Raw genomic sequence first — 14,202 nt, 5'->3', positions numbered from 1 at the left:
TCTCATATTTGAAATTTTGGGTTTCTGACGTGCACACAAGTATTCCAACTTACTCATGCATGCTGAGGGGATATAAAGTAAGAGACCATTCTATAGCATTTAATAGGATAGACCCAAAAGTTAGTTAACCATTAATTGCACAGTTGCTGAAAAGCTGCAATCTGTAAATAAAGAGGACTTAGTGGGCTGGCAACCTTGATATGGGTTCATGATTCTCAGAGAAACTCTGGATTTTCTTTGTTATTTTCCAATTCCATTAGCAAAATATTAATCAACCAGTAAATAATGAATCCTAAATTATCACCATTTGTTAGTTAACAATGGACATTGGTACATGGAAAATTATTTACAAACACATTTCTGCATCACAAAGAATTCCTACAATAAAGCAACATACATTGCAAGATGGCCGTCGAGCAGCTACAACAGGAGAAGTTTCTGTTAGACCATAACCATTCTGCACCTTAACACCAATAGCCTGAAACAGAGTTGTCAATAAACTACGGTCCTTAATGCTACAATAACACATCATTTAAGGATTCTAACCTCAAAAAACCGGTCAATATGCGATGGTAAACTCGCACCACCACTTATACCAGCCTGCAATGTGGCAAACAAATCTCTGCAATTTACTCAAGACATCAAAATGCATAAAATAGTTTTTGATTATAATAAAAAAGCAAAGTAGACTGCTGATTCTAATGCAAAAGTTCTATATTCTAGTACCTTTGATATTCCAATTGCAGAATGAATTTTGCTATAAACTAGCTTCATTGCCAATGTATGCAGTGGCCAGAGAAGTACAGCAACAATTCTTGCCCACAACCAGTCTTTCACAACTATAATTAATGATTCTTGAATGTGTTCTTTTGTTAAGAATCCACCCTTCACAAATAAAGTGTTTCTCACTCGAAAAATAAACATAAGATAATAAAAATAATTTGATAAGTTTTCCGCGTAGACATTCTAGTAAGTGAAGTAGTGAACAACTGGCAATGATTTTAGATCAATCGAGTCAAGTCCTAAAGAGCTTCAGAAAGTTGGACATAATAATGTAACCAGTAATGGAGTCATTAGTTGATGAATTAAGCATAACCCACCTCATAAATCCTCTTGGCTTCCATGTATAACAAACTAACTTTAATTAACATAAGTGCAACAAACTTCCGAGCACCAGAGCTTGAAGATATCTGCTTCTGGATTGAACTGCAGAAAAGAAAAAAACAAAAATGTCACTGCAACCTTTATTTATTGAACTCTGTCAAGGTTGATACTTGATACAAGCCCAAATTAACACTGTATTCTTTTTCCCATGGAACAAAATTCTCACTGAACAATTTTATCGAACTTGCATGATAGTGTTCCACATGTGAGCAAATAATCTCCCATTAAAATGATCCAAGAACTCTACAAACTATAAGTAAGATTTTTTAGATTTCCAGATTATATGATTTGTCAGCAATTCAAGAACTCATGAACCAACATGAGTAATTCATACTCAAGAAGCAACCATTATCTCCTGCCACTGCTTTTTATATCTTTAAAAAATTAATTTCCTTTCATTATATTAATCAGTATATAAGCTCACACATAAACTAGAATTCGAACCTGAGACCCATCAAATGTACAACAATGAACTAACCAACCTAGACATACCTTTTCGCCATGGAAAGAACTAACCTGCATTAGTTGGTGACTCAAAACAAAAATGATCAGACTTCAGAGACATTCTACAAAGACCAAACAAATTTAATCCAGTCCGGTTCAGCTTCAGGGATAATGCATATCATTTTTCATTTCTAAATAATAATCAGGAGATATATATAAATAAATATATATATATATATATTTATATTTATATTTATATTTATATGTATATACATATATATATATATATATATAAACTACATTTAGAAGAATCTCCAAAGAAAGCTGACCTGTAAAGTGTTTCATAAACCAGGGGAACAGAAATAAGATACTGAGGTTGATAGAGCTTCAAGTCATCCTGTCAAAAGAAAAAAAGAATAAATAGGAGGGAAACTTTTGGGTAAGGGAAGCAGGGAGGGTAGTGAGGTGAGCAAGTTGTGCATGGACAAGCCTTTACTAAGGACTTCTGTCAAACCCAGTCTAACCAGCTGACTTCAGGCTTACAGTGTTGGGATGGCCTTGCTAGATGGCCTTGGACCTAAACCAGGTCATAAAAAATGGCTTGAAAAATTCAACTTTGGTTGAGTCATGCTTCATTCCAGTTCATCCAAGTAGTAGTGAAGAGACGGAGAGGAAGAAGAGGAGACCCTTCTTCCTTCCCTCCAGCATCTCTGATCTCTGGTCTGACCTCTACCCTTAGCAAGAAAAAAGAATAAGAAGATCTTTTATCTAATGGGAAACACCTATTCTCTTTTTTTATTATTTTTACTAGATATACAAGGTGCACAGGGTGGTACATCAGTCAGTATTGCCGGCACCATGCTGGTGGTACATACTCGGGTGCAAATGCTCGACTCAGATGCACTAATCAATAGGAGTAAGGATGCAAAACTCTACCTTCAACCTTTTAATGTTTGTGTAAACCTGCTCAATCCCATAGGTAAATATAAAATACTCAGCTGCACGCTCATATGCATGCCATGTTGGCAGCATACTCAAGAAACGGTCTCCGGCTTCTGCAGGCACAATGTCCCACAAGTTCTTTATCTACAACAAAAAATGCACAGAGAAGAAAAAATAAGAACCACATAGGAGACAAGGAAGATTATAACAATGTACATACTCACAAAGCCACGTGCAAATTACAAGTACAACAGAAACTTCCATGCCTAGTTAACTTATATTGCAGTTGGTAAGTTGGGATGGTATCTGTATGTCAGTCATAGGCATCATACACAAAAGATAAATTTCTATAATATATGACATTACGAGGCGAAATTATGAGAAGATAATATTCAAGACTGAAGATTAAGCAATACAATAACAATCATGAAAAAGGTTTTCAGACCTGATGCAAAAGATTCTGATGTGTAAGCATCACACCTTTGGGAATACCACTTGTTCCACTTGTATACATTAGTGTAGCAACATCTTCAGGGTTGATGGCTTCATAAACATACTTCTGGCCTATAAAATGTCACTTGCTGTTAATTGCAATTTAGATATTAAGCACAATATAAAACATGCAGACTGATCATTTTAAAAATATAATTTCATCTATCTTAAGATAAAGTGGTGAGAAAATGGACCTTGGATAAAAATACTGTTAGGACCCTTTTTCTGAGCTTTTGAATAATGTTTATTGAGTCTGTTTAGTCCAGTTGTTTATTGAGTCGATTTGGTTCAATTAGAGTCAAGTAGAGATTTATTTAATATTTATTTATTATTAGAGTTCAAGTCCTGATGGACTCTGGGTGGAACTCTATAAATAGGGATGTAACTGCTTCTTTTCAGAAATCTATGAAAAATACTATTGTCTTTGGACAAACCCTAGGAGGCCGATCCCCTCGAAGTGATCAAGGAGGGCCGATCCCCTCGAAGCGATCAAGGAGGGCCGATCCCCTCGAAGCGATCAAGGAGGTCGATCCCCTCGAAGTGATCATTATCATCCCTTTTCTCATCTTTCTTCCATGATAAGACTTTAGGATCTTACCATTTGGTATCAGAGCCTACGATAAGACTTTAGGGTCTTATCATTTGGTATCAGAGCCTACGATAAGACCTTAGGGTCTTATCATTTGGTATCAGAGCCTACGATAAGACCTTAGGGTCTTATCAAAAAAAAAAAAAAAAAAAAAAAGAAAGAAAGAAAGAAAGAAAGAAAGAAAGAAAGAGAGAGAGAAAGAAGAAGCAGCAACCGCAGCCACGCACGCCTGCTTCCCCTGCTTCCGGCCAGCCCACCCGCCGCCCGTCGCTTCTCTCCGGCCAGCGCCCACCATCGCCCCGCTTCCCGGCCGGCGACCACCGCCGCCGTTATCCCCTGGCCAGGAGACGACGCTGCCAACGTCCATCCCAGCCCTACTACCGCCGCCCGCCTTCCCTAGCGTCGCAGCGCAGCCGCTCGACCTCTCCTCCTCGGCGATCGTTGGTGACGCTGCTCCCAGCCGCGCCACCACCGCTGCCTCTCCACCGCCGCCCGCCTTCCCTTGGGTCGCAGCCGCAGCGGCCGATTGTCGCCCTCCTCGCGGCGACGGAAACAGGGCAACTCACGGATTGCCCTTGTTCCCAGCTGCATCGCCTCCGCTCGATCACCTGGCCAGCGACCTCTTCTCCTCGCGTTCCCATCTCGCTCGAGTGAGAAGGACCGCCGGCACCACAGCCGCAACCGCCGGTTGCCGCAGCCCCTCCTTACAGCGGTGGCAGAAACACAGCTTCCTCTGTTGCCGCAGCCCCTCGTCGATCGCAGCCACGCCTCGAGCGCCGTCACCTTCCAGCCGACCCACCACTACTGCCAGCCACCGTGCGGCGACCGCTGCTCGCCTCCCAGCCGCCGCTCCCCGTGGCTCGGGCGAGAACGACCGCCGCCACTCCCCCTTGCTCTGCCCCCTTGGTGACCGAAACAGGGCAATCCTCTTGCTGCTGCGAACGGTTGCCACCACCGTCGCCGCTGCTGCCCAGCCAGCGACGACGCCGCTCGCCGCCCAGCCTGCCACCGTCGATTCCTATTTTCCCCTGCAGCCTCAACCTCGGCAACACCACCGCAGCCTCCCTCCAACAGCACACGCAGCAAGCTCCGTTTCGGTCGCTTCAACGACACCGTTGTGTCCTCAACGGCACGCGATCCATCGACGTCACCAACGCCTTCGTAGTGCGGTAGAGACAGAGCAACGCTGCCTTCAATCCGCATCGTCGCAACCACCGCAGTGACAGTCCCTTGGTGACGCTGCCCCCAACTGCAACCACATCAACGCAGTCGCCTTCCAACCTCGGCGCTCTCACCCCATGCCTCGATAGAAACAGGGCAGCTACTCTTCCTCCAACGCAGCGACCGCAGCACTGCCCTTGGCGTCCACCTCCTCGGTAACTTCGCATCGATAGTGTTGATGCCCTTGACCCGACACCAAAAACAGGAGTTGAGATTACAGATTTGCAGTCTTACGCAATGGCCATTGATAACTCGGTGAAAGCACAAATGGAAGCATTGGAAATCAGAATTGAGAATCGACTGCAAGAAACACTTAATGATTTCAAAAAGAGCCTAATGGAGAGCATTAGTTAATTTTCAACAAGGTGGGAGCTCAAGTTCTACGTTGCACAGATCTGAAGATACAGGAAAAGGGCCCCAAGATTATGACACAAATTACTCACACATGAAGATGGAATTTCCGAGATGGAAAGATGGAGATCCGACCAATTGGATCTCTAAGGCAGAAAATATTTTCCGTTTTCACAGAACCCCAGAAGAATCCAAGGTAGAAGTGGCCTCAATCCAACTCGAGGGAGATGCACTCCAGTGGTACGATTGGTATGAAACTTTTCACGGAGTTCCTTCGTGGGAGCAGTTCAAAAGAGGGCTTCTTGTTCGCTTTGGCCCATCCGAATATGAGAATGTTGATTGCCAGCTCGCCAAAATTCATCAAACTTCTACAGTGTTAGAATATCAGAGTAAGTTTGAAAGATTATCAAATCAAGCTAGAGATTGGTCGAACCGACAACTTCTGGATACATTTATTGAAGGGCTTATTCCAGAGATCCGGTGTGAAGTTAAGGCTCGTCAACCCCGTACTATGATAACTGCGATCTCATTTGCAAATCTACATGAGAAAAAAATTAGCAAGGAAAGATCAGCAAGGGGTTTGTATTATGATGAAAAATGGAGTATGGAGCACCGATGTAAACAAGGGCAACTTCTGATGATTGAACCAATTGGAGAGGAACCGAAAGCTAAGAATGTGGACTCCGATCATGAAGGTATAAATTCTAATGAAGATGTTGGACCTACCATATATACAATGCATGCATTAGCCGACTACTCTAACCCGCAAACTATGGAAGTTGGCGAAACTCTGGAACATCAGCCTGTTATAGTTTTGATTGATACTGGTAGCACTAACAATTTTATAGACAGTGAGACTGTTGACCGATTGGCCCACCACATTGAAGACTATGATAGATTCGAAGTAAAGATCGTTGATGGACGGATTTTCACTTGTGATAGCAAAGGTTCAAAGATAAAATTGATTATACGGGGCCAGAAGTTTTATGCAACGATTGCTACATTGAAAGATCGACTTGTTGCTTACACTATTAAAAAGTGGAGATCATACTTACTTGATCAACGGGTTGTGATGCGTTACAGATAATCTATGGCTAAAGTGCTAAAAGAGAAGCTCCCAGAGATTGATGCTGCTCAGCCTTGAGGACAAGGCTGATTTGAAGAGGGAGGAACTGTTAGGACCCTTTTTCTGAGCTTTTGAATAATGTTTATTGAGTCTGTTTAGTCCAGTTGTTTATTGAGTCGATTTGGTTCAATTAGAGTCAAGTAGAGGTTTATTTAATATTTATTTATTATTAGAGTTCAAGTCCTGATGGACTCTGGGTGGAACTCTATAAATAGGGATGTAACTGCTTCTTTTCAGAAATCTATGAAAAATACTATTGTCTTTGGACAAACCCTAGGAGGCCGATCCCCTCGAAGTGATCAAGGAGGGCCGATCCCCTCGAAGAGATCAAGGAGGGCCGATCCCCTCGAAGCGATCAAGGAGGGTCGATCCCCTCGAAGCGATCAAGGAGGTCGATCCCCTCGAAGTGATCATTATCATCCCTTTTCTCATCTTTCTTCCACGATAAGACTTTAGGATCTTACCATTTAGTATTAGAGCCTACGATAAGACTTTAGGGTCTTATCATTTGGTATCAGAGCCTACGATAAGACTTTAAGGGTCTTATCATTTGGTATCAGAGCCTACGATAAGACTTTAGGGTCTTATCATTTGGTATCAGAGCCTACGATAAGACCTTAGGGTCTTATCAAATACCAATTGCTCCACTTCTTCATATTATGGACAGCCTGATTGCAAGGAGGATAGACTTATATATATGACAGGCCGAAACCATGCCAACAAGTAAGATGGAGTAACATGTTTAGGTATACTAGCACTTATCAGACTCTTATCGGTATAAAAATGGAAACTTTGTGATAGATGATAATGTTGGCCTGGAGTACTACAACGTCAAAACTTGAAACCTGTGACAGACAATCTAGGTGGCCTTGAGTAACACCATAAACTCATCTTTGTAATTTAAGCGGGAATATAGCCATCTAAGTTTGTAAATTCTAATTGAAAATGAGAAAAATTAGCTTTACAGAATGAAGGCGCTAGGGTTCAAAAACTTTTTTTTTTTTGAAACAAAACAAAAGGACACACAAGCAAAGAAAATAGTTTAAGCAACTAAATTGGTGTTAGTACTTAGTAGCATCTTGCTTTGTACATATAGTCCACAAAATACCCTAGAAGTTTTAGAGACAAATATGGCAATGCTATTCCCTTCTGTTTGAAGGCACTGCTAGCTATTAACATAGGAGAATTGCTTTACAGTTTACACAACTAAAACTTTTAGCACATTGTAAGACAATAGAGATACCTTTTTATGATGCAAGCTGTTCACTTTGCAACAAACTTTGCATCTTTAGTTTTGTTGCATTTTCTGCATAAACTATATGATGTTATTGGCACATTTTTATGTTGCAAGTCGATCCTTTATCGAAGATCAAAGCACCTCTATCTAAATTTTTGAAGCAAACTAAGCTTCCCTAACTATATTATCAATGGAATTTGAGGCACATACTAAGACCTCAATGTTCACAACTTGTAGCAGTCGTCTCCTTGAGCATCGATTCATATTGATGCGAAGCATGAAAAATGTGCAGAAACTAAAGGATGGCAAGTAATTCATCTTTAGGACTTAAGTCATATCATAATATAGCATAATTACTAGAAAGCAGTCACTAATAATTACTCCAGGAACATAGCTTAGCAGATTGATTACACTTCATATATGCCACTGCATATTCTAGAGAATGTCAAGGGAATCCACTAATTGCCCAATGTGGGATTCATTTTTCTTGCCAAATGCTCTACAGGTCAACACATGGAAAATATTTAAGCATAACATAAATAGATGTACCTGTCGGCCAAGAATGAAGCAATGCATGGCGGCTTTGTTGTCCTAGTTCCACAATATCCTTGTACTCATATATAGGCATTTCATCCACAAATTTACTTTTAAGGTGTGATTTCTCGCCCCAAAGTAGAACAACGAATCTTATATGAGCCCTTGTAATGAAGGATTCTGCAAGCCTGTTGAAAAATTGAGGATTGTCGACAACAAGTGCATCACTGTTACAACAAATTACAAAAAGTCAGTTATTATTAAAACACATGCAAAAAAATATTATGTCTCACAAAATAATAAAGGTTCAGATTCTAATGATTAACTTTCTATGGTATAGGTAGTCAAATTATGCAATAAAATAATGTTTACATGGCACAATAATAGCCATGCATTTTAAGAGATCAATTTCTTAAAATGATATTGGCATTGTTTCTAATTGTTCTACATCAACCATATAGAGTCTATTGTTTAACTCAGTGATTGAAATTTCAGTTGGCACAGTACGAAATCACGGAAGTGTGAACCAAGCCAATTTCAACAAGTTCACACCCAGTATAGGTGTGTCAGTCAAAATTGAAGATATACTGCTTGTTACCCTGGCTTACCAACATGCAGTGCACTAGTATGAACCAATCCTACAATGGTCTGCCCAGTGACCACTATACCAATACCATTGAGATTGTATACCTTTAACTATCTACAGAATATGGCATTTACAGATATTAATTAATATCATACTCTTAAATATAATCAGTAGGAACTTGGTCTAATGTATCAACATGTTCTATCTGTAATTGACAACAGGAACAATAAAGTGAATTTTTGTATCATGGTTTAAAATCTCAGGTACCAGCACTAGGCACTAAATGACACCAAAGTTTCAAAATGCCTGAGGCTGCTCGCCCAAACAAAGTGAGGCACTTACCCAATATAAATAAAACAATTACTAATTGGATTAGAAAGAATATAATTGAAAAAAAGAGGCATAAGAGAGGACAAGCTATTGGAAACAGAGGCAAGGTAGTCATTAGTGAGGATCACGATGACAACAGTAGGTGATCGAAAAAGCACCGAGAGAAGTTGAAGGTAGAGGTGATTATAATCGTAAAGGTAACGGTGGTCATGATCAAGGTTCGTAATTTCGTATCATACCGAAGTTTCGAACTCAGTTCGATACGGTACGATATAAGTATACTGAGCGGTACGTTTTAGTATACCGCTCTCTCTCCGTATGAGAAGGAGGTTTCCTTCTCCCTGCATGGAAAAAAAAAAAAGCGACGTCGCTCGGTTTCTGCCCATGTGGGGAGAAGAAATTGTTTCCTTCTCCCCATGCGAAAAAAAAAAAGAGAGAAAGGCAATGTCGCCCGGTTTCACCACGCAAAAAAAAAGGGAAAAAGAAAGCGACGTCGCTCGATTTCTGCCCACGTGGGGAGAAGAAATCATTTCCTTCTCTCCGCGCGAAAAAAAAAGGTAACATCGCTCGGTTTCTGCCCGCGTTGTCACGGACTTAGCTGGTTTTGCCTAAGTCGTGCGGCACCCCTGCGTGTCTGTCCGCAAAAGTCAACCTCCTCGAAACCTCCCATGATCCCTTAGGACCTACAAAAGAGAAAACGGGTTAGAGAAAGCGCCTTACCCGGGATCCACAAGCAAACATCTCATAAAACACTTCATAGCCAATGCAAATTACAAACAGACATTATAAGCTCTGAACGGTTGCACAACAAAGGGTCAAAATGGTCCACTACAGACCGAATATCTCTCACAAGTGTCCACATAACACAATCTTTATTTACAAGCCTAAAACGACCACCAAACCCAATTAAAATGGGGTTGTTAAGCCTTCGACCGTCCCTATACATGTTGTGCAAAGCATGAACATACCAAAAGACACGGACATATATAAGCATTACATCAAACATCCTGTTTAGAAGTTTGTCCATGACATTCTCCCCCACTTATTCCTTCGACGTCCTCGTCGAAGCTTTTGCCGACACTGCAACTCCTCGCCTTTGCTGAGTCTACAATTTTTTGCTTCAGCTGCAATGCGACTCTTGGCTCCCAGCTGCTCTCCGCTGCTGTAGTTGAGTAGTCGAACTTTTGATCTGCCATGCTGCTTCAACTCGGCAATGACTCTGACTCTAGTGTGGGGTTAGCTGAGTTGTGTTGATCCCTGTTGGTTCCTACGAATCCTTCAGATGAAGGAAAAGACCATCCTTACTTTGCGCCAGTCTCTCAAATGTCTCATGCTGCCTGAACTGGGTGGATGTTTGTTGGAGCTTTAACGAGCATCGCCTCGTAGACTTTTTGAAGTTTTGGGTCCTTCCTCCATAAAATTTGCCCATTGACTCTTCTTTCACTTAGTTGTCACTTCCAAGTAGATTCGCATCACTTCCGGTTTTGATTGGCATTCTGTTGGGAAATGAAGCGGATAATCTGCTCTCAGTAGCACCGATCACCATTGGTAAGGATTTGACAACTATTGTCTTCCATTATCTTCGAAGGGTATTTGAACCTGTGCTGAGCTCCTTTGCTGGATAGATAAGAGAATTGGGGTATTTGGTTTCACCCATTCTCTTAAGAGTTGAGAAGGCAAAGGTTACTTGACTCGCCCACCTCCTTATGGGTTGTACTCCATGCATCGAGTTGGTTATTGGCCTTCACCCGCTCTTTGCGCACACGTCTGAAGCACTTGAAATGTTTGCACTCCTTGCGTTGAGTTAGCTACTGTGATTCACCTTCTCAATGTCGTCGAACTTTTGGAATGCAGGAAGTTTTCACCCCAACTTAAAGTAAGTCTCTAATAGTTTTGGTCGCCTTTGGGATTATACCGTCTTCTCCATCAACCCTGCCGCCTACAACACCGCATATTACCTGCTTCGTTCCTTGGTCGTGCACTTTTGCATGACCCGAAGTCCTTCACTTTCGGCTATCTTGATGAGAAGCTCGTTGACACCGGTCTTACGAAGTTCCTTGGCCTCTGCCCTTCAACCTTGTCCTGGTACTTGGAGTTTGCCTCTGCATGCTCCACCTCCTCGGCCCCTTTCATGACCAAGCGCTCTCCCTCCATGAGAGCAAGGGATCGATGACTTCACGGAAGTCTCGCCTCTGCGGTACCATGGCGCTGCCATGCCTATGGCCCTACTATCCGTCACATCGCATCTGCATCCCTTTTCTTCACGATCGGTAGATCTGTCTCTGTGGCACTCATTCGAGTCCACCTTCATTATAGCTAATGCTTTGTTTTGGGTAGCTAAGTCCCTCTGGACTCGTCGTCGCTTCCTCGCCCCTTTTGACCCCTTGCTTCAACACCTCCTTGTTTTCCAAGCAGTTCCCCTTGGTCGATAGAAAGACAGACTGCAACTCTCATGCATGGCCTCTGCCATCATGTTGTAGGGTTTGCATTGATTTTGTTCTCCTCAGCTTCCTTGGTAGCAACGTTCACATACTCGACCTTGTCCTCTAACTTGCCGGGCTCCCTTAAGCGAATATAGGCTCTGGGGCAGTCCAACTCTCCAACTGCTTTGATTATACCTCTGCATGATCAAGTCCCTCCCATGGGACTCACTAGTACTTGCATTCGAACTTTTCCCTTGGTGGTACACAGCCCCCATATGTTGAAGACCAAAGCTTTCATCCGATGCAAAATTCGATGCACGCACGGAAGACCCGCCTCTACGGTACCATGGCTTTCACTACTTGAATCCATAGCCTTTTTTCCTGTCGTGTTATTCACCGAAGTAAAGCTCCCAGTAGCTCCAATCATACCTCCGTATAATATAGTCCCTCACGGGACTATATTCGTGTGTATCGCATTGCCACGAATTGTTCCACCATGATCCGTTGCACCATGTCGCCTCCTGGTGATATCTCCATTGCATTTTGATCCTTATGGGATGAACTCGGATTGTGATCCCTCCATGTGTGGCCTCTGCCAACACATCGCAGGGCCTCTTCCACTTTCGATTGTGTTCGCTCCTTTGGCACTCGACCTTCTGTCACGGACTTAGCTGGTTTTGCCTAAGTCGTGCGGCACCCATGCGTGTCCGTCCGCAAAGGTCAGCCTCCCCGAAGCCTCCCATGGTCATTTAGGACCCACAAAAGAGAAAATGGGATAAAGAAAATGCCTCACTCGGGATCCACAAGCAAACATTTCCGAAAACACTTCATAGACAATGCAAATTACAAACAGAATTTACAAGCTCTGAACAGTTGCACAACAAAGGGTAAAATGGTCCATTACAGACCGAAAATCTCTCACACGTGTCCACATGACACAACCTTTATTTATAAGCCTAAAGCGACCACCAACCTAACTAAAATGGGACTATTAAGCCTTCGGCCGTCCCTCTACATGCTGTACAAAGCATGAACATACCAAAAGACACGGACATACATAAGCATTACATCAAACATCCTGTTTAGAAGTTTGTCTGTGACATTCTCCCCCACTTATTCCTTCGACGTCCTCGTCGAAGCCTTTGCCGACACTACAACTCCTTGCCTTTGCTAAGTCTTCAATCTTCTGCTTCAACTGCAATGCGCCTCCTGGCTCCCCCACTTATTCCTTCGACGTCCTCGTCGAAGCCTTTGCCGACACTACAACTCCTTGCCTTTGCTAAGTCTTCAATCTTCTGCTTCAACTGCAATGCGCCTCCTGGCTCCCAACTGCTCTCCGCTGTTGTTTTTTAGTAGTGGAACCCAATGTTCGCAATACCGTACCGTACCGGAGTTTCGATCTGGGCTCGGTATCGATACGGTACGGTATACCGCTCGGTACACCCAGGTGTACCGAGCGGTATATTCAGGCATGCCGAGCACTGTAGCAGTGCTACAGTGCTACAGTACTGCTACAACATTGCTACAGTGTCGGAACGGTAACATATGGTCCGTGTACCGAAAGTCTGTCAGACCGGTACTGCAAACCATGGTCGAACCTTTGATCCGCCATGCTGCTTCAACTCGCCAATGACTCTGACTCTAGTGTGGGGTTGGCTGAGTTGTGTTGATCCCTGTTGGTTCCTACGGATCCTCCAGATGAAGGAAAAGACCATCCTTACTGCGCCAGTCTCTCAAATGCCTCATGCTACTTGAACTGGGTGGATGCTTGTTGGAGCTTTAATGAGCATCGTCTCACAAACTTCTGAAGTTTTGGGTCCTTCCTTCACAAAATTTGCTCATTAACTCTTCTTTCACTTAGTTGTCACATCCAAGTAGGTTCGCATCACTTCCTCTTTCGATTGGCATTTCGTTGGGAAATGAAGCAGACAATCTACTCTCAGAAACACTGATCACCGTTAGTGAGGATTTGACAACTATTGTCTTCCATTATCTTCGAAGGATCTTTGAACATATGCAGAGCTCCTCTACTGGATAGATAAGAGAATTGGGGTATTCGATTTCGCTCATTCTCTTAAGAGTTGAGAAGGCAAAGGTTACTTGACTTTGCCCGCCTCCTCGAGGTTGTACTCCATGCATCGAGCTGGTTACTGGCCTTCGCCTGCTCTTTGCTCACACTTCTGAAGCACTTGAAGTGTTTGCACTCATTGCATTGAGTAAGTTGTTGTGATTCACCTTCTCAATGCCATCGAACTTCTGGAATGCAGGAAGTTTTCACCCCAACTTGGAGTAATTCTCTCATAGGTTTAGTCGCCTCTGGGATTGTACCATCTTCTCCATCAACCCTGCCGCCTACTCCACTGAGTAGCAAAAGTACAGCACCGCATACTGCCTGCTTCGTTCCTTGGTCATGCACTCTTGCCTGACCCGAAGTCCTTCACTTTCGGCTATCATGATGAGCAGCTCGTTGACACCGGTCTTACGAAGTTCCTTGGCCTCTGCCCTTCATCTTTGTCTCAGTACATGGAGTTTGCCTCTGCATGCTCCACCTCCTCGGCCCCTTTCACGACCAAGCGCTCTCCCTCCATGAGAGCAAGGGATCAATGACTTTCACGGAAGTCCCGCCTCTGCGGTACCATGGCGCTGCCATGCCCATGGCACTACTATCCGTTGCCTCGCATCTGCATCCCTTTTCTTCACGATCAGTAGATATGTCTCTGTGGCATTCCTCCGAGTCCACCTCCATTCTAACTGATGCTTGAT

General features: G+C 43.1%; 1 protein-coding gene across 3 annotated transcripts in view; it reads right to left on the bottom strand.

Moving 5' to 3' along the window:
* LOC103994281 (probable acyl-activating enzyme 16, chloroplastic) overlaps positions 1-14,202 on the bottom strand; it is a 44,249-nt gene that overhangs the window by 12,713 nt on the left and 17,334 nt on the right. For all 3 annotated transcript variants that reach the window (XM_065164705.1, XM_065164703.1, XM_065164704.1), the window contains exons 5-12: positions 8,116-8,327; positions 2,996-3,114; positions 2,545-2,694; positions 1,938-2,005; positions 1,101-1,206; positions 727-885; positions 547-600; positions 398-478 (exon numbers count right to left, since the gene is read on the bottom strand). In XM_065164705.1, the coding sequence (XP_065020777.1) occupies positions 398-478; positions 547-600; positions 727-885; positions 1,101-1,206; positions 1,938-2,005; positions 2,545-2,694; positions 2,996-3,114; positions 8,116-8,327 (949 nt within the window). The remainder of the gene's footprint in view (positions 1-397; positions 479-546; positions 601-726; positions 886-1,100; positions 1,207-1,937; positions 2,006-2,544; positions 2,695-2,995; positions 3,115-8,115; positions 8,328-14,202) is intronic.

The sequence above is a fragment of the Musa acuminata genome, chromosome BXJ3-8 (genome assembly GCF_036884655.1).
Source record: "Musa acuminata AAA Group cultivar baxijiao chromosome BXJ3-8, Cavendish_Baxijiao_AAA, whole genome shotgun sequence".
Lineage (NCBI taxonomy): Eukaryota > Viridiplantae > Streptophyta > Magnoliopsida > Zingiberales > Musaceae > Musa > Musa acuminata.
Note: the sequence above shows the minus strand (reverse complement) of the source record. Positions and strands in the feature narration are given on the sequence as shown.